Consider the following 25,574-nt stretch of genomic DNA (forward strand, 5'->3'; position numbering starts at 1 on the left):
ATCTCTTAACTCCTTCCATACAGCGGTCCCTATGGTAACAAGCAGAATGTGAGCTGTATATTACACTCTGCTAACCGCTCGGCCATCCTGAAACAGATCGGTGTGGAAGGGGGATCAGCAGCGTGGCCTCCGACCATCCTGAAATTAGGGGGGCACAATGGGGGCTGGAGCCCACGGGGGGGGGGGGGGGGGGGATATTATATATACATACATTTTAAAAGGTTCTGATCCCCACAGTCACGGGGATCAGCCGGCATTAGGATCCTGTGATTGACTAGTCTGACTAGCCAATCAGAGCGATCATCCGGGGACTGCCCTCATTGTAAACAGGACATCAGACGTGCTCTTACTAGACCCCCCCCCCCACTCCGAACTCTTGAGAGGATTAAGCGGTTTGTACTGACAGAACAAACAGCGGATTCCTCTCAGAGACTAAACAGGAAGCGAGCAAGTGGCGGGACAGACTGGGCATGCGCTACTCTTAGGCAGATTAGGAGAGCAGCGCATGTGCAGTTACAATAAAGGCATGGACGAGCTTTCTCTAAAGCTCCTCCGTGTTGCTTGCAGCCATGCACGAACTGGCTGCGCGGCATAGCAGGGCTCAGGGGCCATGGCTTACTATAAAAACATTAGCAGACAGATTTTTTAAATAAAGTATATTTGGAAACTAATTTTTACCCTGCCTCCAACAATGTTGTGTAAAGTACTGATATAGTGGCCAACCCCTTTAATCCATACCCCCTGAGCAAAGGGTACCTGAGATTGTGACTTTGGGGTTTCATAAGCTGTAAGTCATAATCATCCAAATGATAACAAATAAAGGCTTGAAATATCTCGCTTCGCATGTAATGAGTCTATCTTATATATTAGTTTCACATTTTAAGTTGCATTACTGAAATAAATGAACTTTGCACGATATTCAAATTTTTCGAGTTTCACCTGTAAATTGGTAAATGTAAAATGGGATATACAGATGTAGCCATCTCTATTTTGACCCTCATAACACATTAAATAAATGTTGCAGGAAGTTTTAAATGCTTTGCTGCAGTTGCTTACTTAATGCCCTGTCAATCTAGAAATGTCTGCTCTGTATATGTTATATTTCGCTCTACCAGGTGTTCTTCCCGCAGGCCACTTGTAGGTTCAGGTATACCATTCCTATAAATTAGGGGTAGGAAACCTCTGGTACTCCACCTGTTACAAAATAGCAACTCCAAGCATACTCCATTCATTCACAAGGTAGTTGTAGTTCACCTGACCCCAGCTATAGATAATTCTAGCCAGCATCGGACTGGGATGCTTAGGGCCCACAAGTAAAATTTATTCTGGGGGCCTGTTTTAAAGCCACATGCAAATATTATCTGCTCGCACATGGATAATTATGGGGTCCCCTGCAGTGGCTTTGAGAGGGCAGGTCTATGATGAAAGAGGATACTTGATGGCATGCCTCTGTACCTACAAGTCATCTCAGCCGTGCTAAACTTGCTAAAAACTCACTCACTTTGCTGGTACTGTACAATGTTGCCAATTTTCCACACAAAAATGTGCAAAAGCAAATCCTCAGCATTTCAGTCACAGGTAACAGGGATTTCAGGGAGGTTTACTAGCATTGTTGTGGTACTGTACTTGCTATGCAACTGCCTTCGACTCGAATCTGGGTTAGGTGATTTCTTTGCTCAGTCTGGTTAATTTAAAGAGGGTTTTTGATCAGTTAACTTTCCTTGAAATTCATGTTTTCTGATCTTTCGTGGCTGGGTGTAGCGTTAGTGCAGTGTGTGATCTGTAGTCCTTCTGATTTTCATTGCTGCCATCCTTGTCTGGTTACTGAATTGAGTTTCTAATTTGTCTCTGGCTGTATTACTGGATTTATATTACAGATCAGGGTCAGTTTCTGTCAGTGTCATTTAGTTCTGTTCACCATAATTCATCTGCTCGTAAACCTATATATTATCAGTATCTTCCATCTGATCAATTGCTGGACTACCATCTCCATCATCCTTTTGCTATTGTCATTCAATTTCTGCTAACTATAAGTGAGCTTACTTCTGTGTACTTGTCTGCCAGTGTTGATACATGCTTCATGATTTTATTCTTGCAGCCATCTAGTTGTTATCCTTTTCAGGACTACTGTAAGTCCTGAGGGTATCTGAGACCAGGGAAACACAGCTAGTACCCAGGAAAGGCAGCCTCTATAGGTGAAGTCCGGTTCTGCAGTCTTGGGAACAATCGGCATCACTCCAATAACTTAGAAAAGTGTGAGTGTCTATGAATATTAACAAGTCATATCTGGTAATAGGGTTGGGAATTCAATAAACTGTAGTGAATTTAAAATTTAAATTTTTATGTATATTTTTTTTTTGCAATTTGTCCATTCTCATACCAGTAAATTTATCGTCATTTTTTCAGATGACAATTACCTGACCAATCCAGAAACAATAAAATCTTCCCATACTGTGGCTCAAATGTAATGGGGTGTCCAGAATTATAAAGCAGCTCTACATCTGTCCATGAACTGTATCATCACTCTATTGTAGTCTTCCCAGTGCAAAACTGTGCATGGGGAATTCAAGGGAACCAAGTTGTGTTTGTCATAGTCGCCAAAAAAACATAATATTCCAGTCTTCTCCAAAGTTTGTGTTCATCTACAAACATATTTTAAATATAATTGAGAAAGACATGGGCCTGGCTCACAATCTCAATTCTAGCTCATCCCAACAGTGTTTGAAGGGGTTAGGCATATGTGTGGCCTGTCAAGCATATGTGCGGCCTGTCCAGTTCTTGCACAACCATCTCACCTAACCATGCCTTGATTCATGCACTGTGTCACAGTCATGCTGGAACAGAAAAAGGTCTTCTCTAAAATATTCCGTCAAAGTTGAAAGCATACAGTTATCTAAAATGTCTTGGTATGCTGAGGCATTAAGATTTTTCTTCCTCCAAACTTTTTAGTACATGGATGCAGGTAACATTCTCCTGGCATTTTGCCTAACCCACACTTGTCTATCTGACTTGCAGATGGAGAAGGGTGATTTGTCACTCCACAAAGCATGATTCAACAGCTCCCGAGTCCAGTGGTGACATGCTTTACACCACTCCATCTGATGCTTAACATTGTGCTTGGTAAAGCTTGCATGCAGCTGTTGGCCATGGAAACCCTTGCCATGAGGTTCCTGGCCCACAGTTTTTATGCTGATGTTAATGCCACGGGTGATATTAAACTCTGAAGAGCATTGGTGACTTTGAATGCACCTCATCACTCAGCGACCAATAACACTTAAAGTTGATGATGTAATATCTGAGGAAAGAAATTTCATAAACTGAGATGTTAGTAGAAGTAGATCAGCATATAAACAAAATACAGGCAGATGTGACGCGTTTCGATGCGTCATATCTGATTGTATTCTGTTTATGGCAATAGAGTGAAGATTTGTTAGCATCAAAAAGTGAGTGCTGATCCACTTCTTCTACTTGGATGTATGGGCCTGCAACCCAGGGTATGAGCAACACCTTCCAGAGTGCCGACTGATTACTACTCTCCATATATTGTATCTATTTCTTTACATGTATTTTTTACATCTATGGACTTTGTGGGCCAATATCTGGTATTGTCTGTGAAGGTTCTCATTTATCCAGGTCATGGTATATATCTGTAAAGAATAAATCAAGGCAACTAGACGTACTGTAGATTTCTTGAAAACGTTTCACTCGTTCTTCCAACAAGCTTTCTCAATTCTGAGTGATTGTACAAAAATTCTGGGAATAAATATGTAACTGAATCCACATCTGGTAATTATACCCAGCATTGGGTCAAAGGTGTTGATTCCATTATCCTAAATGGAGTCAGTAGGTGATAAAGACTTCCCAGAAAAAGGTGGGGGGGGGGGGGGGGTTTAGACATCTATTGTCTGCCACATACAATGCTGTCTTGACACCTTTTTCTGGGAAGTCTTTATCACCTACTTAGCAAATATAATGAAAGGGACGCTTAAAAAGGAGCAAAATAACAAATATTTTATTGTGCTCAAATGGGAAGGAGTGAAACCTTTAGAAATCAAATCGGACCAAAACCGTCCATCCCATATAACAAGCCTAGTATAAGCAAGGTCTCAATAATCACTAGAGGAACTTGTTACTCATGTTATAGAAGGGGGATAGACAGACTAGTAATCTAAAATCCACCGCACTAAGTACACGGATAGGGTGCTCCGTAGGCAATTGTAGCCTGATATGTTAGAGTCCATGCGGAGATAGAAGCGGTATGCGCTAGCCCTGTGAAAGTTACACAGTGTATGTTGATTCAACACAGGAATCACAGTAGGTCACAGGGAGCTGCGCATCGCACAAACACTGAACTGGCCAGTAACGAGAAGTCACTGAGCAGCGGCGGTGAGTAGTAGGAGCGGCCGTGCACTATGCCGGCTCATAAACTCACACCACCGTAGGTGAATAAACTACATAGACGCTTGCTGTTGCTGGCGTGCATTCCAGCAACCAGCTGGTCTAACACTGAGCTACGGCTCAACGCGTTTCTGTGCAGTTAGTGTCTGCACGTCATCAGGAGCCAAGTAGCACCTACACCTAAACTACCTAGCCCCGATCACATAGGTTTGCAATCGGCGGGTTAAACAGTGTAATCAACGCAATACACCGAAACCTAGTGTGAGAGACGGTGTGCTGTTTGTTTAAACATAGTCTCGGCTCTGTAATGGCCGCGAGCGGCCAAGGAGCCGCCGTGATTTAAAGAGACACACCACGCCCCCAAGAGAACACACCTCCAGCCGACGTCAATCCACCAGATGCTGCAACCATACTGGACTGGTCAACGGACGGCTGTGAGGAACATGGATGTGTTCAGGGGGTTAGTGCACAGCACTAAATGGTAACAAAATATCGGGAACTTATCAGCGGTTTATTAGATGACAGGCAACAACATCACAGAAACAAGAATCGAAAAACACTGAAGAAATACACTTTATTAACCACCCAAAACACTTGCATATAAACATGCATGATCTTCATATGGGTATGAATGTAAATATAAATATAGACAAGTGAGAGACAGAGTGAAGATAAGGAGGTGCTATGATGCCTTTAAATGAATGGAACATAAGAAATGGCATCGTTAAGACCGTTAGGTTTGATGGTACCTAACCTAAACATCCATCGTGCCTCCTTCTGTAGGAGGATACGATCCAAATCACCTCCTCGTGGTGTCCTCTTCACAATGTCAATGCCCTGAAATTTTATGACAGATGCATTACCCCGGTGGCATTCAACCACATGGCGGGCAATAGGTGTATCCTGGCATTTCATAATGTCAGATACGTGTTCACCAATACGCCGTCTTAATTCACGTATTGTTTTGCCAACATATTTCAGGTTGCATATACATGTCATTAAATAGACCACACCAGTGGTTTTGCAGTTGACAAATGGTCTAATAACGAATGTTCTGTCAGATGAATAACCAGAGAATGTTTTGTTCTTGTTGATGTAGCCACAGAATTTGCAGGATCCACACGGAAAAGTTCCCGAAACGGGATTATGTAACCAGGTATATTGTCTTGGACTCTGGTACATACTGTGGACCAACATATCACGCAAATTCTGGCTACGTCGGAAGGTTTATCACCTACTGACTCCAATTAGGATAATGGAATCAACACCTTTGACCCCATGCTGGGTATAATTACCAGATGTTGATTCAGTTACATATTTATTCCCAGAATTTTTGTACAATCACTCAGAATTGAGAAAGCTTGTTGGAAGAACGAGTGAAACGTTTTCAAGAAATCTACAGTACGTCCAGTTGCCTTGATTTATTCTTTACAGATATAATATCTGGTATTATTTGATATAATAGTGCTGTTATCTCTCTCTCTCTCTCTGTATATATATATATATATATATATATAGTGGGGATTTGCTCTGGTAGACAGGCTTGCGGACGCAGTATAGAGGCAACGACAACGTCTTTAACTTAAACAGTTCAGTCTTTATTCACACATAAGGATAAGCAGAACAAAAAGTCAGTTTCAAGGAAAACAGTCACCTTGAGTCTGGTGTTTGTTCACACCATGCAGTAATGCAGAAGTATTTGGACTCACACCAACAAGGTAGGAGGCCTTTACCCAAGCCCAAACTCCCAGGTCCCAACACAGAGACTCACAGAGCTTCACTGTCAGAGAGGAGTAAATTCCCACCACCTAACAGTGCTGCCTGTGTTTTATAGCCCAAATCAAGACCCGACCTGGAACATGGGGAACAGCCACTCACCCTGCACTTTGGCTGCTCCCAGAAAGAGCCGGCCTGGATTGGCTTTACAGCCATACTAAATAGCAAAACCATGTCAGCCAGCACTAGCTGCCGCTGACACATGAAATTACCAGCTCTTACCTCACCGAGGCCAGGAATCTCGGTGACACATACCTTCCGTCAATGACGGACCCTTGCGCCTTCCTACTATATATATATATATATATATATATATTAAGAAAAAATGGCAGCACTGATAAGCCAACAATGAAGTAGATGCTATGTCCAGGGGTATAGCTCCTTACCCAATGTAGTAGTCAAAGAAACAGACAGCACTCCCAGTAGAGAATAAGTGTGGTTTATTCACCCATGTGGTACAGTGAGGCAATGTTTCGGCTCATATATAGAGACTTTCTCGAACTTGAGAAAGGCTCTATGCATGAGCTGAAACGTTGCCTCACTGTACCACATGGGTGAATAAACCACAGCTTATTCTCTACTGGGAGTGCTGTCCGTTTCTTTCACTATATACAGGTCCTTCTAAAGAAATTAGCATAATGTGATAAAGTTCATTATTTTCTGTAATGTACTGATAAACATTAGACTTTCATATATTTTAGATTCATTACACACAACTGAAGTAGTTCAAACCTTTTATTGTTTTAATATTGATGATTTTGGCATACAGCTCATGAAAACCCCAACAAAATTAGCATATCATGAAAAGGTTTTCTAAACGAGCTATTAACCTAATCATCTGAATCAACTAATTAACTCTAAACACCTGCAAAAGATTCCTGAGGCTTTTAAAAACTCCCGGCCTGGTTCATTACTCAAAACCGCAATCATGGGTAAGACTGCCGACCTGACTGCTGTCCAGAAGGCCATCATTGACACCCTCAAGCAAGAAGGTAAGACACAGAAAGAAATTTTTGAACGAATAGGCTGTTCCCAGAGTGCTGTATCAAGGCACCTCAGTGGGAAGTCTGTGGGAAGGAAAAAGTGTGGCAGAAAACGCTGCACAACGAGAAGAGGTGACTGGACCCTGAGGAAGATTGTGGAGAAGGACCGATTCCAGACCTTGGGGGACCTGCGGAAGCAGTGGACTAAGTCTGGAGTAGAAACATCCAGAGCCACCGTGTACAGGCGTGTGCAGGAAATGGGCTACAGGTGCCGCATTCCCCAGGTCAAGCCACTTTTGAACCAGAAACAGCGGCAGAAGCGCCTGACCTGGGCTACAGAGAAGCAGCACTGGACTGTTGCTCAGTGGTCCAAAGTACTTTTTTCGGATGAAAGCAAATTTTGCATGTCATTCGGAAATCAAGGTGCCAGAGTCTGGAGGAAGACTGGGGAGAGGGAAATGCCAAAATGCCTGAAGTCCAGTGTCAAGTACCCACAGTCAGTGATGGTCTGGGGTGCCATGTCAGCTGCTGGTGTTGGTCCACTGTGTTTTATCAAGGGCAGGGTCAATGCAGCTAGCTATCAGGAGATTTTGGAGCACTTCATGCTTCCATCTGCTGAAAAGCTTTATGGAGATGAAGATTTCATTTTTCAGCACGACCTGGCACCTGCTCACAGTGCCAAAACCACTGGTAAATGGTTTACTGACCATGGTATTACTGTGGTCAATTGGCCTGCCAACTCTCCTGACCTGAACCCCATAGAGAATCTGTGGGATATTGGGAAGAGAAAGTTGAGAGACGCAAGACCCAACACTCTGGATGAGCTTAAGGCCGCTATCGATGCATCCTGGGCCTCCATAACACCTTAGCAGTGCCACAGGATGATTGCCTCCATGCCACGCCGCATTGAAGCAGTCATTTCTGCAAAAGGATTCCTGACCAAGTATTGAGTGCATAACTGAACATAATTATTTGAAGGTTGACTTTTTTTGTATTAAAAACACTTTTCTTTTATTGGTCGGATGAAATATGCTAATTATTTTAGATAGGAATTTTGGGTTTTACTGAGCTGTATGCCAAAATCATCAATATTAAAACAATAAAAGGCTTTAACTACTTCAGTTGTGTGTAATGAATCTAAAATATATGAAAGTCTAATGTTTATCAGTACATTACAGAAAATAATGAACTTTATCACAATATGCAAATTTTTTTAGAAGGACCTGTATATACATATACAGTATATATATATATATATATATATATATATATATATATATTCCCCATCAGTCTGTACTGTTTTAAAACGTGAATTTGACGATTTGAGAATAAATAGGCTTAACAGGCTTAGTAAAAAAAAAATAAGATTTAATAAGTGTGATTAAATATAAGTTAAAACAGACACATCACATACAGAGTAGTAAAAGTAAATAATCATCACTGGCAATGGAGGTGCCATGTCGTAGCACATGGATGACACCTCAGGGATTTACAAGAAAGAAATAGTGTTACCTGGATGAAGTTCCTCAATGGACAGGGCGACTGGTCAGGATTATGGGAAAGCTGAGAGGAGCAAAGTACAGTGATATTCTTAATGAAAACCTGATCCAGAGTGCTCTGGACCTCAGGCTGGGCTGAAGGTTCTCCTTCCAGCAAGACAATGACCCTAAGCATACAGCAGGTAACAAGTCTGTGAAATGTGTTACCTTCGGCAAACATCTGTTTACCCATAGCCATATATGTTGCTGTCACTTTGACATTACTTATGCTGAGAGAGGGGTTGAATACAGTCCTAGGAGACACCAGAGTGTCATGTGCAACTTTTCAGGGCAATTGGGGCACTCTTGATTCAGACGAATCTGATGACCCATTTGTTGGAGAAAGCCCAAAACAAATTTCAAGAAATTTGCTCATCTAACATAGTAACATAGTACATAAGGCTGAAAAAATACATTTGTACATCCAGTTCAGCCTGTCATCCTGCAAGTTGATCCAGAGGACGGCAAAAAAAAAACCTGTGAGGTAGAAGCCAATTTCCCCCACTTTAGGGGATAAAAAAATTCCTTCCCGACTCCAATCAGGCAATCAGAATAACTCCCTGCATCAATGGCCCCTCTCTAGTAGCTATAGCCTGTAATATTATTACACTCCAGAAATACATCCAGGCCCCTCTTGAATTCCTTTATTGTACTCACCATAGTCTCACTACTCTTACCGTAAGGAATCCTCTTCTATGTTTGTGTACAAAACTTCTTTCCTCCAGATGCAGAGGATGTCCCCTCGTCACAGTCCTGGGGATAAATAGATGATGGGAGAGATCTCTGTACTGACCCCTGATATATTTATACATGGTTATTAGATCTCCCCTCAGTCATCTTTTTTCTAAAGTGAATAATCCTAATTTTGATAATCTTTCAGGGTACTGTAGTTTCCCCATTCCAGTTATTACTTTAGTTGCCCTCCTCTGGACCCTCTCCTGCTCTGCTATGTCTGCCTTGTTCACAGGAGCCCAGAACTGTACACAGTACTTCATGTGTTGTCTGACTAGCGATTTGTAAAGTGGTAGGACTATGTTCTCATCACGGGCATCTATGCCCATTTTGATGCAACCCATTATCTTATTGGCCTTGGCAGCAGCTGCCTGACACTGTTTTTTGCAGCTTAGTTTGCTGTTTATTAAAATTCCTAGATCCTTTTCCATGTCAATGTTACCGAGTGTTTTACCATTTAGTATGTACCGGTGACTTGCATTATTCCTTCCCATGTGCATAACTTTAGATTTGGCAGTGTTAAAATCTCTAGATAATATTCTACTTTATAACATTACAGGGGGTTTTCCTGCACTTTTATATTGATGGCCTATCATCCTGAGAGGCCATCAATATCTAATCTCTAGTGGTCTGACACCACGGGTTCCCGCTAATCAGCTCTTCTGCAGTAGCTCCAGCTCCAGAAGTTGGAATTGAAGTGAATAGGAGCAATACTGAAGTAATCAGCTCTGTCCACTGCAGAATGGATGGAGCTGTGCAGTTCTGGTGCCAAAGCTACTGCAGAACAGCTGAAGTCAACATAAAATTGATGACAGGTTCCCTTTAAGGGGACTATACAAATATCCTGTGACATGAAGGAGCTTTCTTATAGTTGTTACATGCTATTTTGTTGTTTGGGCTCAACCTTTCTTTACAAAAACTGGCACCTAATACTTATGTGGTAAAATACAATTTTTTATGCAGGTCATGAAAGTCCCACTGGTAGCAGGTCCTTGATTTCTGAGTTTATTCGCCCACTTCAAATTACAGGGGACAAGCCAGAACTGCTGTCCGTTAAACCCACTTTTCTCTCACGATCCCGGTCTGGCAGCCCAAGGCACAGGTTTGAATCAGACGTAAGTCTACTCTGTTGGTCAAAGATATTAATGATGAATTGTCAGTTATTTATTTTATCATCTACAGAACAAACTCTACAATAATGCTTCTTTGTCTCATTTTTTTTCAGATGGATAATGAACAGAATACGAATACCTCAAAGCAAAGATACTCTGGGAAAGTCCACCTTTGTATTGCACGCTATAGGTAATGACCCCAGTTCCAACCTGTAAATATATAGCATCTACTATGCTGTCTAATATTTTAGACACTGCAATAACGCAAAAGATGATGCAAGCCGAATTTTCATGAAAATTATACAAAATGATCTTTATTATCAATGATTGGAATAACAAAAGTAAATGCAAATGTGTGGTACACAGATATTGCAATTAAAAAATGGTATTTGTGCAGCTCTAATGAGAATATAAAGCTGCAAAATGAACAAGTAGCTTTCTAACTAGGGCTAACAATAGAACCCTGGTAGAAAATATGAGCCGTTCTAGGCCGCATTCACACATTTAGATTCCATTAGTGAAGTGCAAAATCACTACAAATCCAATAATGATAAGTTAATAGTTAAAAATTCCAGATCACAAGTTACAAACATGTAACAATTAAAATATACCATTTTCCTAGACTCTAAAATTGCCCTTCTGGTGTAAGGGTTCTAGAGATTTCTGAAATAAATCCCATATGATGCAAGTAATAGAGTAATACTCAGTTCTAACCACATATGAGTTTGCCATTGGTAACACGACAAATATATATTTTTAGTTCCAAAAAAATGAAATTTTTTGAAATATATTCTACCAAGAATTATGTCTAGTCACTTGCATGGCACAATGTATAATGAATTCTGATGGGTAAAAAAAAAAACCTCTAGAACAGGAATGCTCAACCTGTGGCCCTCCAGTTGTTGTAAAACTACAACTTCCATCATGCCCTGCTGTAGGCTGATAGTTGTAGACTGTCCAGGCATGCTGGGAGTTGTAGTTTTGCAACCACTAGAGGGCCGCAGGTTGGGCATCCCTGCTCTAAAACATTATGACCTACACTAGTATGTTTAGCTGATCCAATACATGGGCCTTTCATTCTTGTATTTCAATAATATAATTTATAAATGAATCTCCATCTTTTTAGCTGGAGTGTTGCCCTCCGTCACTCCTGTGCTTCTAGTTAGTTGAGGTAGCTCTATCTTCTTCTAATATTACAACTTTTCCTTCAGGTCTGCAAGAACCAAAGTAGTGTTGCAGAATACATGGTTAGACACCTTGCTTTGCCGTTCTAGCTTACAAACTATTCTATTTGTGCCATACTTTGAGTGCCAAAGAAGTGGGATCAAGGATTTACAGTGATGAACTCAGCTGGAGACTGAGTTCTAAAACAACTGAAAGAATATTAACTGCACTGACCAAAATGGTCACTGTGTGCCCAAAATCATTGCTTCATGTGGGCTGTTGCTTCTTCTTATGGTGTCAGAAAAAAGATATGGTGAAACACGGGCTCGCCACACATTTGCCATTTTGGTCAGTACAGTTGATTACAAATATATTTCAGTTCCACTAAACTGTAGTGCAGTTTGGGTAATAATCCCTCTTGTATTATTTTGTAAGCTTTACAGTGCTTGGCTAGCCACCTTGTAGTACTAACGTTAGGTGTCTACATATATACATACATGTGACCAGATGGCTACTGCTTTTCTCTTAGGTGTGTCCTATTTTTACCTCCATCTATTTCATGACTATGAAAATTGTAGATTCACACTGAAGGCATCAAAACTATGAATTAACACATGTGGAATTATATACATAACAAAAAAAGTGTGAAACAACTGAAAATGTGTCATATTCTAGGTTCTTCAAAGTAGCCACCTTTTGCTTTGATTACTGCTTTGCACACTCTTGGCATTCTCTTAATGAGCTTCAAGAGGTAGTCACCTGAAATGGTTTTCACTTCACAGGTGTGCCCTGTCAGGTTTAATAAGTGGGATTTCTTGCCTTATAAATGGGGTTGGGGCCATCAGTTGCGTTGTGGAGAAGTCAGGTGGATACAAAGCTGATAGTCCTACTGAATAGACTGTTAGAATTTGTATTATGGCAAGAAAAAAGCAGCTAAGTAAAGAAAAACGAGTGGCCATCATTACTTTAAGAAATGAAGGTCAGTCAGTCTGAAAAATTGGGAAAACTTTGAAAGTGTCCCCAAGTGCCCCCGGAAAGAAAGACCAAGAGTCACCTCTGCTGCGGAGGATAAGTTCATCCGAGTCACCAGCCTCAGAAATCGCAGGTTAACAGCAGCTCAGATTAGAGACCAGGTCAATGCAGCAGACACATCTCTAGAACAACTGTTAAGAGAAGACTGTGTGAATCAGGCCTTCATGGTAGAATATCTGCTAGGAAACCACTGCTAAGGACAGGCAACAAGCAGAAGAGACTTGTTTGGGCTAAAGAACACAAGGAATGGACATTAGACCAGTGAAAATCTGTTCTTTGGTCTGATGAGTCAAAATTTGAGATCTTCGGTTCCAACCACCGTGTCTTTGTGCGACGCAGAAAAGGTGAATGGATGGACTCTACATGTCTGGTTCCCACTGTGAAGCATGGAGAAGGAGGTGTAATGGTGTGGGGGTGCTTTGCTGGTGACACTGTTGGGGATTTATTCAAACTTGAAGGCATACTGAACCAGCATGGATACCACAGCATCTTGCAGCGGCATGCTATTCCATCCGGTTTGCGTTTAGTTGGACCATCATTTATTTTTCAACAGGACAATGACCCCAAACACACCTCCAGGCTGTATAAGGGTTATTTGACCATGAAGGAGAGAGATGGGGTGCTGCGCCAGATGACCTGGCCTCCACAGTCACCGGACCTGAACCCAATCGAGATGGTTTGGGGTGAGCTGGACCGCAGAGTGAAGGCAAAAGGGCCAACAAGTGCTAAGCACCCCTGGGAACTCCTTCAAGACTGTTGGAAGACCATTTCAGGTGACTACCTCTTGAAACTCATCAAGAGAATGCCAAGAGTGTGCAAAGCAGTAATCAAAGCAAAAGGTGGCTACTTTGAAGAACCTAGAATATGACATATTTTCAGTTGTTTCACACTTTTTTGTTATGTATATAATTTCACATGTGTTAATTCATAGTTTTGATGCCTTCAGTGTGAATCTACAATTTTTATAGTCATGAAAATAAAGAATGAGAAGGTGTGTCCAAACTTTTGGTCTGTACTGTATGTAGCATTTCAATAACGTTATCTGTATGAGATGAGATTCGATCTGCGTGGTTCCTTTTTTGTAGGTGTTGTAGTGTAAGTGGTCACACTCAACTTCCTGTTAACCATTTATAGTTCATTTTGAATAGGTTTAGTTATTAGAGATGGAATATGGAAATATAGTATATTAGCTAAAGTTAGTTTGGTAATGAAATATAACCTCTCTATTTCACACTTTCATTTTGTCTCAGTTATAATCCATTTGATGGACCAAATGAAAACCCAGAGGCAGAACTTCCACTGGTGGCAGGAAAATACCTCTATGTTTATGGAGATATGGACGAGGATGGGTTCTATGAAGGTATTTCAGTCTTTCGATTTTACACTTCATATGCAGTCAAGGACAGCTGAATAACTGCTTGTGTCATTTTTATTTTCCTTATGAAATTAATTTACTTAAAAAGGACCTGTAAGCTCTCTTGACATGTCTGTTTTCGTAACTTGTCTTGCTAGACATTATGAATTAATTACTAGTGGTTTGCAATAAATTCCGAAATGTTACTTGGAGGTATGTCCCTGCACAGTCTGGCACTGGCAGCGCTGATTGGGTAATGTCATTCTGTGCAGGGACGCATCCCCAACTGGTAACACGCATCTGCACCTTCATTGCAAACTGAAAGCAATTAATTCACAGCTCCATGCAGATATTGTCAGATTTGAACATGACGTTACCAAAGTGGTAGATAGAGTTCCCACCTAAAAAAAAAAGTTACTTGTATATGTGATTACCTCTGCTTTGCTCAAAAAAGTGCATACGTCGTTTAGCACAGTCTACATGAGCGATTAGATGACATTTAACCATATTTGTATTTGTAACACAGGAGAATTGCTGGATGGCCAGAGGGGACTTGTACCTTCAAATTTTGTGGATTTTGTTCAAAATGAAGAATTTCATGTGTCCAACACCTTGGCCAATGAACAGGAAGAAAATTTCCTCAATCGCTCAGCTCCTCTTCTTCAAGGAGAACACAAGCTAGAAATTACCCTACCGATCCACATAGAGTCCAGTGTGCTGAACAATGGCACAGGGGCCATGGAAGTGAACATTGATGAGATTGGAGAAGACATTGTGCCTTATCCTCGGAAAATAACCCTTATCAAACAACTCGCCAAAAGTGTTATTGTGGGCTGGGAGCCACCACTAGTGCCACTGGGCTGGGGTACAATCCACAGCTATAATGTGTTGGTGGGAAAAGAAGTCCGTGCAACTTTGAGCTTTGGAAGCAGAACCAAATGTCTACTTGAAAAACTGGATCTTGCCACAGTTACATACCGTATATCAATTCAGACAGTCACAGATCGGGGCACCTCTGATGAGCTCCAGTGCACTTTGTTGGTTGGGAAAGATGTTATTGTTGCTCCTTCCCATCCTAAGGTGGATAATATTACCCCCATGTCTGCTGAGCTTTCATGGCTCCCAAGCAACAGCAATTATAGCCACATTATATTCTTGAATGATGAGGAATATGACATTGTTAAGGCTGCAAGTTACAAGTATCACTTTATCAACTTAAAACCCAACACAACGTACAAAGTCAAACTTCTTGCAAAGCCCCACCAAATGCCATGGCAGCTTCCTTTGGAACAGAGGGAAAGAAAGGAAGCCTATGCAGAGTTTTCTACTCATCCATCGGGTCAGTTAAGTTATATTTATGCAACATGATGTGTTTAGGTTAAGCAAAGACATAGCTGAGCTGAGTAATTTATTTGTCATTGAAATATTGTGAAACTTATTGAGTACCTTAACTTTGTGAATTACCTCAGTATGCAACCATTGTATGGCACTATGGTTTAAATTTGTATGCTTCTTATATATTGAAATATATATATATATATATATATATTATTTTTTTACTTTTTTAAGTCACCCTAGGTCAGTGATGGTGAACCTTTTAGAGACCGAGTGCCCAAACTGCAACCAAATACCCACTTATTTATCGCAAAGTGCCAACATGGCAATTTTACCTGAATACCAATATAGTATATCTTCCATGTACTTTATCAATTAGCTATAATAGCTTAATATCCTACATTCAGTGCGCTGCCTGTGCTGTTCATAGTGCGTCCTGCGCTGCTGAATGGCAGGAAAAGTCTAAAGCATATTGGTACGTCATAGACTTTTTCCAAGGTGCGGGTGCCCACAGAGAGGGCTCTTAGTGCTGTCTCTGGCACCCGTGCCATAGGTTCGCCATCACTGCCCTAGGTGATTAAAACATGCAACCATTAGATTGCAGTTTGCATTCCGTAATGGATTTTTATCCATCACAGAATTCAGTATATTCCAATGCAGCTATTTGTAATACGGCTGAATATTTTAAGATGGTTTAAAGAGAGCTAAAGCGAATTTATTTTGAAGGGGTTTTCCAGGATCAGAATAATAATGCCCTACCCTGAGGATAGGCCATCAATATCAGATCTTTTGGGGGCCCAACTCTCAACTCCAGCATACTTTATCTACCCTCCATCTACTTAAAGGGGTTATTCCACGAGTGAGGTAAAAAATCAGCTATCAAATAAAACATGACAATATCTTTCTAACAAAACTAGAACCAGCTCTGTACCTCATATGGAACCAGATATCTGCCCATTCTTTTTTCTAACTGATCTGCTAGATGTTCTTTCTGCTGTAGACCCTTCCCTGAAACTACCACAGGTTCTAAAAGAAGATATGGCTGGTGCAACCATATTCGTGAGGTGGACAAGAAATAAACAGCAGGAGGCACTATGCAGTTACATTTTATTGAATAGTTCAATGGCTATACTAAATTTTTAGTTATATGCAGTTACAAAAGTATTCAGATCCAGGTACTGGTTTGAAAAATATTTTTTATGGCAGTGCAGGGTTCTGCAGCTTAATCCCTTTCAAGGGAAGATTCAGTGCTTAGTGACTTTTTTATTTGCCAAACTATGGAGACAAATATGTTGATTGCACATACATGCCATACATTATTCTATTGGTTCTCAGCGACATTTATGAACATCAGGCACTTAGTATACATTTTGATCAAAATGCATAGACCCACTTATCATGTCAAGATGGCATTTTTTCAGTGGGCCCCTCTTCTTGCCGCCTGTAGGTGTGGTGGTCACCATGTGGAGCTGTGCCATATTAGAGTAGGGACCCATTCAATAGAAGCCACCTTGATGTAATGAATGGACCTATGCAATTTGATCAAAACGTATACTAAGTGTCTCGTGTACATGTTTATAAAATATGCTGGGAAGCAATAGATCAATGCATGGCATGTGGATGTGCGATCCATATCTTTTTCTCCATAGTTTTCTATTTTTTTATTTGCCCTACTAATATGTGATGCAAACAATGTTTGTGTTTTGACCATGATCTTCTTCAGGCCCAGTTTATTCAGTTATTGCTTCACATATTGTTGTTGCAATTAAATAAGAATCACTAAGTACTGTATCCAATCCTTGTGATATATCTAGTGGATCTAGGGCAGAGAGAGATATCAACCAACAGATTAAATGAAGTGGTGTACTGCCAGCCTTTACTTGGTTTTCAAATAATAGTATTAGACCATGAGAGCTGATCAGGGGCGGATTGGCCATAGACCCTACAGGGAAATTTCCCAGTGGGCCGATGCCTAGGAGGGCCCCCCAAGCCCTCTTCACGGCCACAAGTCAGGTTCATAATCAATCATCTGAATCTCTCTTACACACCTGGCCAGCAACCGCCATCCTGTATTCAACTGTATCAACGTCCTCAGGACAGTGATACAGTTGAATACTGTGGTGCAGTGGGAGTGGGCAGTATTTTGTGCTGCACTCTGGTATTTGGTTTAGCTGGGGCGGTATATTGCTCTACACTATGGTATTGCCAGGCCTGTCTCTTTTTGTTGTCCCTGCCTAATTATATTGCCCCTGCCTAATTATGTTGCCCCACCTTCAGTCAATTCGGACACACCAGCAACATGGGGCCACTTTTACCTTTATTTCCAGGGCTACTTTTAGTTCCCAGTCCGCCCCTAGAGCTGATGTCGGCTATACTGGTTTATTGCACATACTGTTTGCACTTTGTTAGAGTTCCAGGTAGCTAAGTGACTATTAGAAAAGCAGCTGTATACAGATATATGATGTTATTTAGATGCTCCGATTAAATATTGGATGTTGGATGTGATTATTCTGCTCTTGCCAGCAATTCTCTGTCTGGTGAATGCTGATGTTTGTTCATCTCGGTTAATGTCTAGACTAGACTTTTTCTGCATACTGAATTATATAGCAAGCATCGCTAGTGACACTTCCAAGTAAAGTGTTGTTAATTGGCACATTTTCTAGTCACTGTAATTGATTCTTTTTTGGGCTTTTTTATTTTTTGGAACATCTCAGCACTGCTTGGTTAATTGAGGTATTATCACAACTAGAAACAATTACAGAATGTATTTGTCAGCCAAGTATGGAATCTAGCACAAGTTCATGCACCACACGGCTCTTCAGTAGGGAAAATACCATTATCTTTTCACAGAAAGTATAAAACTGCACATCCCAAGAAATGTGGGTAATTGTATGAATGACTTTTACCTATTATATCACAATAACATTCTGGAAATACGGAAACGTATGGGCGAACACATTGGGGACATATGCAATGACAGAGACATCCTGGTGGCGAGACATATCCACACTGATCATGGCGGCCGGACCTCAGCCGTGGCGTTTATGGGCATCGAGCATGTCCCGAAACCTCAGCGGGGGGAGACTGGGTTAAACATATACTCCAAAGAGAATGTTGGTGGATCTTCAAATTGAATGCCACCAACCCCCATGGCCTTAATGACCAGCTACAGTTTGGATGCTTCCTTTGATGGGGTCACGTTCTAGACCTGCATTTGCTTCAGCCTGTACTATCCTTAGCTGGTCTGGGGCGGATGAGCGCTATCCCGCCAACCATAAGCGTTAGACATAAGCCCAAATATAGCCTCCTGATAAGTGTATGACGTCTCATTACCTACATACACTTTATTTCCTGATACCTTTTTAACATGGTTGTTTATCACCCACATTTGTGGGTTAGGAGTCAGTTACTTACTCACTCCTCAATACGGTCCCTTCTAGTAAATGTGGTTTCCCTGCCTTTAATGTCCACCCTGTTGTCCTTCACTGGTGGGGTCTGTGACCATGACCCCACCTAAGTATATATGGGAGTGGTTTTGTAGTAGTTGGGCACTGTTACGTTGTCCAGCTCCACCCACTTTGATTAACTGAGCGCTTTGTTGTATTTGCCCACTGCAACAGGCTTCCCTCTGGTAGCAGTGCATATGGCCAGACTGTACTGACATGTACCGATGGCAGTGCGGCGGCTCCTGCGCTCACCTGACCATTGGCGCACGCTCACGTGACACATGCCGCAACACGTGATGCTTGCTCGTCACACCTGCGGCAATGTCCCGTGTGCGGACTTATCTCCGCCTCCCCCCTTCTTTGAAATAGAGTCAGCGCTCCCAGACGCTAGCCTGCCGACATGACACATCTCTTCTCACGCTGGCTCACCTAGATTATCGCCATACGCACTCTAGGTAGGATGCAAGTAGATACACTATACACTTTACTCTTTATGACCTTTGGTGCATTGTTTGCAGGTCCTTTTTTAATAGGGTCTGCCGGTGCATCTCGATGTGTATTACAATTAGCATAAGATGGCTCTGTTTAGAGGGTTTTCCCTTGTACCTATGTGTGTTACAGGTGTTCCTGGATAATTGCCATATGCACTCCAGGTGTACTGTGAAAGTACGCCACATACTATTAGGCTGAGTTCACACGAGTGTGTTCGGATAAGGTCTGGATGCGTTGCGGCAAACCCGTGCGAGTAGGTACCCAATTGCAGTCAGTTTTGACTGCGATTGCGTTCCGTTGTTCAGTTTTTATCGCGCGGGTGCAATGCGTTTTGCACGCGCGCAATAAAAAACTGACTGTGGTACCCAGACCCAAACTTCTTCACTGAAGTTCAGGTTTGGGTTCGGTGTTGTGTAGATGTTATTATTTTCCCTTATAACATGGTTATAAGGGAAAATAATAGCATTCTTTAATACAGAATGCTTAGTAGGTGGTCAATTGAGGGTTAAAAAATAATTAACTCACCTTCTCCTCTTGATCGCGTAGCTGCCGGTCTCTTCTTACTTCTTAAATCATGAGCTGCCGGCTAAAGGACCTGTGGTGACGTCAGATTACATGGTCCAATCACATTGTCCATCACCACGGTGATGGACCATGTGATTGGACCATGTGATGTGATGTCACCACAGGTCCTTTAGCCGGCAGCTCATGATTAAAGAAGTAAGAAGAGACCGGCAGCTACGCGATCAAGAGGAGAAGGTGAGTTAATAATTTTTAACCCTCAATTGACCACCTACTAAGCATTCTGTATTAAAAAATGCTATTATTTTCCCTTATAACCATGTTATAAGGGAAAATAATACAGTGAATAGACTGTCATCTTAGCAACCATGCGTGAAAATCGCACCGCATCCGCACTTGATTGCGGATCCTTGCGATTTTCAATCGGCCCCATTTACTTCTATGAGGCCTGCATTGTGACAAACGCACAATATAGAGCATGCTGCGATTTTCACGCAACGCATAAGTGATGCTTGAAAATCACAGCTCATGTGCACAGCCCCATAGAAATAAATGGGTCCGGATTCAGTGCGGGTGCAATGCGTTCACCTCCAGCATTGCACCCGCGTGGAAATCTCACCCGTGTGAACTCAGCCTTAAGTGGTCTGAGCCAGTCTGCCCCCTCCTGCTTAGCAATACTCTATTTATACTTTGCAGCTGAGGTCAGCTCCAGTGAAAGTACACCACATACTACCAAGTGGCCTGAGCCAGTCTGCCCCCTCCTGTTTAGCAATACTTTATTTACACTTTGCAGTTGAGGTCAGCTCCAATAGTGTCACCCCTTGTCCCCTGACGATTCATGGGGTTTATTGTGATTAACTCAAAGGTATGTTCATTTGATATAATGCATAGGGATAGGTGAATATACCAACTCCATTACGTTACGTTTTTTACTACTACTATACCAGGTCTCAATCCATGATCCAATCACCCCGGCAGGGTCTCACATGGACCTTAGACCAGGGTGAGGTTCCGGACGGGACCACCCCTTGCGGGGCACAGATCCTGTGTTAGGGCATTAGGATTTTAACAGGTCAAGTAGGGTGCAACAGGGGCAGTTTACCTCCCTGAGGCTCTCTGCGACATATGACTAACTACCTGAAGACCTCCCCCTAAAAAGGACACCTGACTCAGAATCTACGATCTATAAAAGACCTTCCTTTCCAACGACATCCTGTGCTCGGTGAATAGCGCTGCCTATGAATCTTCACCGGTAAGATCTTTCCTTGTTATCTTACCCACAATAGGCACCGTCATAGTCCTCGCATAGGTCCACAGGACTCTGACGTTAGTCTTCACCATTACGTGTGTCTCCATTCGACTCTTGGGGTCCACATATCTAAGGTTTTGCAGTTCTCGTTGTCATGGAACCATGAACCAGACGTACAACAAGAGATAAGTGGAAATAAGAAGGCTTTATTGAAGATCAAGCTGTAAGGCTAAAGTCCAAACGGATGGCTAAACCGAAGCAGGGTCTTGCGAAGCCAGAGGTCAGGAACCAGAAGAGTAGTCAGACGAGGCCTGGATCAGGAACCACCAGGGTAGTCAGACGAAACCTGGATCAGGAACCAGCAGGGTAGTCAGACGAAGCCAGGATCAGGAACCAGAAGCAGCAGCAGTCTTAGAAGCATGTGAACACAGGAGGACCAAGCAAGGAACTGAAGCCACAGACCTCCTATATATATGAGCTAGGCATCCAGCTCCTCCCAGTGGGAAGGAGAAGCCGCAGGGTGGGAGGCTACAAGAAACCCAGAAACCAAGATGGCCGCCAGCACATGTCAAACGAAGGAGAACAGCAAGAAGGTAAGACCATGACAGTACCTCCCCCTCAAGGGCCCCTCCTCCGCGGAGTAAAGAAGGGTTTCTGAGGGAAGCGTGCGTGGAAGGCTCGGAGCAAGGCAGGAGCATGGACATCTGCGGAGGGAACCCAGGAACGCTCCTCTGGACCATAACCACGCCAATGGACCAAAAACTGCACCCGACCGCGGACCAGGCGTGAGTCCAGGATATTGCTCACCTCATACTCCTCATGATTGCCCACTTGGACCGGACGAGGCCGAGGAACCGAGGAAGTGAAACGATTACACACTAGTGGCTTCAACAGGGAGACATGAAACACATTGGAGATCCGCATGCCAGGAGGAAGCGCAAGGGCATAGGCTACCGGGTTTACCCTGCGAAGCACTCGGAAGGGACCAACAAAGCGAGGCGCCAGCTTGGGAGTGGGCACTCGAAGGTTGAGGTTGCGGGTGGACAACCATACTGCGGTCTCCGACCTGGTAGGAAGGAGCGGGCGCTCGTCTGCGATCAGCCTGGAGTCTCTGGCGCTGCGCAGAGACCTCAAGGGACCTCTGGATCTGTACCCAAGAAGCACGTAGGACGGAAAGGTGATCCTCCACAGCCGGAATATCCTGGGGAGAGAATACCTCCGGTAACACGGCAGGTTGGAACCCATAATTGGCCATGAAGGGAGACGTCCCAGAGGAAGAGTTCACCGCCGTGTTCCTGGCAAACTCAGCCCAAGGCAGGAGGTCAACCCAATTGTCTTGGTGATCGGAGACATAGCAACGAAGGAATTGCTCCAAGGCCTGATTGGATCGTTCTGCGGCCCCATTGGACTGAGGGTGGTAGGCCGAGGAGAAAGAGAGATGAATCCCCAACTGGGAGCAAAAGGCGCGCCAGAACCTGGACACAAACTGACTCCCCCGATCCGACACAATCTCCTTGGGCAAACCGTGCAACCGGAAGACCTCCCTGGCAAAAATCGAGGCCAACTCTTGTGCAGAGGGTAACTTCTTGAGAGGAACACAGTGGCACATTTTGGAAAACCGATCCACAATCATGAGAATGACCGTATGGCCTCGGGATGCAGGGAGGTCCACAATGAAATCCATCCCCAGGTGTGACCATGGACGCTCCCCGGTGGCTATGGGTTGCAAAAGGCCCAACGGAAGGTGCCGAGGGGACTTACTCTGGGCACAAACGGAGCATGCCGCTACGTATGCGGCGATGTCGGAACGTAGAGAAGGCCACCAGAACAGACGTGAAACAGCCCAGGACAGCTGATTCTTTCCAGGATGCCCCGCGGCCTTGGAGTTATGATAGGTTCGCAACAACCGAGTGCGCAACTCCTCAGGCACAAAACATCTGCCGTTGGGTCTCCCAGAGGGAGCACCAGATTGAGCCGCCAAAATCTGCTCACCCAGGGGAGAGGTCAGGCTGGTGCGAATGGCGGCCAGGATCTGATTCGGAGGTATGACCGAAGTCGGAATCGACTCCTCCCCGGACAGCTCGGAGTACTGCCGTGATAAGGCATCCGCTCTGATGTTCTTGGAACTGGGTAGGTAGGAGACCACGTAATTAAAACGTGACAAGAACAGAGCCCATCTGGCCTGACGTGGTGTCAATCTCTTGGCCTCAGAGAGGTAGGTCAGATTCTTGTGGTCCGTCAGGATGAGAACCGGAACCACCGAGCCCTCGAGCAAGTGCCTCCATTCTTTAAGGGCCTGCACGATGGCCAATAGCTCCCTGTCACCAATCTGATAGTTGCACTCCGCGGAAGACAGTTTCCGGGAGTAAAACCCACAAGGAAGCAGAGGACCCTCTGGTGTTCTACGCTGAGACAGAAGGGCGCCTACTCCCGTCTCAGACGCGTCCACCTCGAGGACAAAGGGCAACCCAGGGTTGGGATGCGACAGAATCGGAGCCGACACAAAGGCGGACTTTAGAGCCTCAAAAGCTCGGATGGCCTCGAGCGGCCAGACCTGGGGATTACTGCCCTTCCTGGTCAGATCCGTGAGAGGCTTGGCTAGCATGGAAAAGTCCCTGATGAACTTCCGATAATAATTGGCGAAGCCCAAAAAGCGCTGCAGGGCACGAAGACCACTGGGCTGGGGCCACTGTAAGACAGCCGAAACCTTCTCAGGATCCATGGAGAACCCCTCAGCGGAAATGATGTAACCTAAGAAGGTTACCTGGGATCGGTGAAATTCGCATTTCTCAAGCTTACCGAACAGCTTGTTCTCTCGTAACCGTTGCAACACTCGTCTGACATCCAGAATGTGGGCCTCCATGGATTCAGAATATACCAAGATGTCATCCAAATAGACCACCACACACTGCTGCAACAGGTCACGGAAAACATCGTTGATGAATTCCTGGAAGACTGCGGGCGCATTGCACAACCCAAAGGGCATAACCAAGGATTCATAATGACCGGTCCTGGTGTTAAACGCGGTCTTCCACTCATCGCCCGCCTTGATCCTTACCAGGTTGTATGCCGCCCTCAGGTCGAGTTTGGTAAAGACCGTGGCCCCTTTGAGGCGATCGAACAGCTCGGAAATCAAGGGTATCGGGTAAGCGTTCTTGATCGTGATGCGATTGAGACCCCTGTAATCGATGCAAGGCCTCAACTCACCGCCCTTCTTTTTCACAAAGAAAAATCCAGCCCCTGCCGGGGACGAGGATTTGCGAATGTGTCCGCGTGAAAGCGCCTCCCTCACGTACTCCTCCATGGCCTCATTCTCCGCTACCGACAGTGGATAGACCTTGCCACGAGGAGGAACGGCACCAGATTGTAACTCTATGGCACAATCGTATGGGCGGTGCGGAGGTAGGGCAACCGCACGCACCTTATCGAATACATCCCGGTACTCCTCGTATTCAGGAGGCAACAGAGAGTCCGAGGAAGTACACAGCAACTTGACAGGCCCATGGATGCAACTAGCCCCACACTGCGGTGACCACGAGAGGATCTCGGCCGATCTCCAATCGAAAGTCGGATTATGCTTCTGGAGCCAGGGGTACCCCAAGACCACCGAGTAGTGTGGAGATGAAATAACCTGGAGACAGACCGACTCTCTGTGAACGGCACCAATGGCCATCCCCACTGGAAGGGTCTCCTGAGTCACGTGTGGCGGCAGAAGGGGTCTGCCGTCTATCGCCTCAAGAGCCAGTGGGGAACCTCGAGGCTGCAGAGGAATGGAATTGGCGGCAGCGAACACACTATCAATGAACAAACCACCAGCACCAGAGTCCACCAACGCCTGGGTCGTCACCGAGCCCCCGACCCAGGAGAGGACAACAGTAATCAGTGGTTTGTCAACACGGGAAACCGGGGACGAGGAGACTCCACCCAAGATCTGCCCCCGACAGGATCTCAGGTGCGAGCGTTTCCCAGGACGGTTCGGGCATGCCAACTGAAAATGCCCACCGAGACCACAGTACATGCATCGGCCCTCGCGTCTCCGGAGTACCCTCTCCCCCTCGGACAGGCGAGCAAACCCCAGCTGCATGGGTTCACCCCCAGACAAGTCATCCCCAGGAGGCGTGGGAGGAGAGGGAGGCACGGGTGGGACAGCAAACGTAGGCGCCAATCTGTTAGAAGACCTCCGCAGGCTCTCCTTGAAGGAAGGTCTCTCCCTGAGTCTGGTGTCAATCAAAATCAGGAAAGAAATAAGAGACTCGAGCTCCACTGGTAGGTCCTTAGCTGCAACCTCATCCTTCAAGGCATCCGAGAGACCATGAGAGAAAGCAGCGACCAGAGCCTCATTATTCCAGCCCACCTCTGCTGCCAGGGTACGAAACTCAATGGCGTATTCAGCTACGGATCGTGAACCCTGTGTGATGGACATAAGGAGCTTCGCAGCAGA

At 44.1% G+C, this 25,574-nt stretch overlaps 1 protein-coding gene across 18 annotated transcripts in view; it reads left to right on the top strand.

Moving 5' to 3' along the window:
- Positions 1-25,574, top strand: part of RIMBP2 (RIMS binding protein 2) — a 683,237-nt gene that overhangs the window by 413,459 nt on the left and 244,204 nt on the right. For all 18 annotated transcript variants that reach the window (XR_006387405.1, XR_006387406.1, XR_006387407.1 and 15 more), the window contains 4 exons: positions 10,391-10,542; positions 10,653-10,729; positions 13,986-14,095; positions 14,616-15,428. Coding sequence is in view for 15 of the 18 variants with exons in the window: in XM_044275630.1 (XP_044131565.1) it covers positions 10,391-10,542; positions 10,653-10,729; positions 13,986-14,095; positions 14,616-15,428 (1,152 nt within the window). In the remaining 3 variants the exon portion in view is untranslated. The remainder of the gene's footprint in view (positions 1-10,390; positions 10,543-10,652; positions 10,730-13,985; positions 14,096-14,615; positions 15,429-25,574) is intronic.

The sequence above is a fragment of the Bufo gargarizans genome, chromosome 1, assembly GCF_014858855.1.
Source record: "Bufo gargarizans isolate SCDJY-AF-19 chromosome 1, ASM1485885v1, whole genome shotgun sequence".
NCBI lineage: Eukaryota > Metazoa > Chordata > Amphibia > Anura > Bufonidae > Bufo > Bufo gargarizans.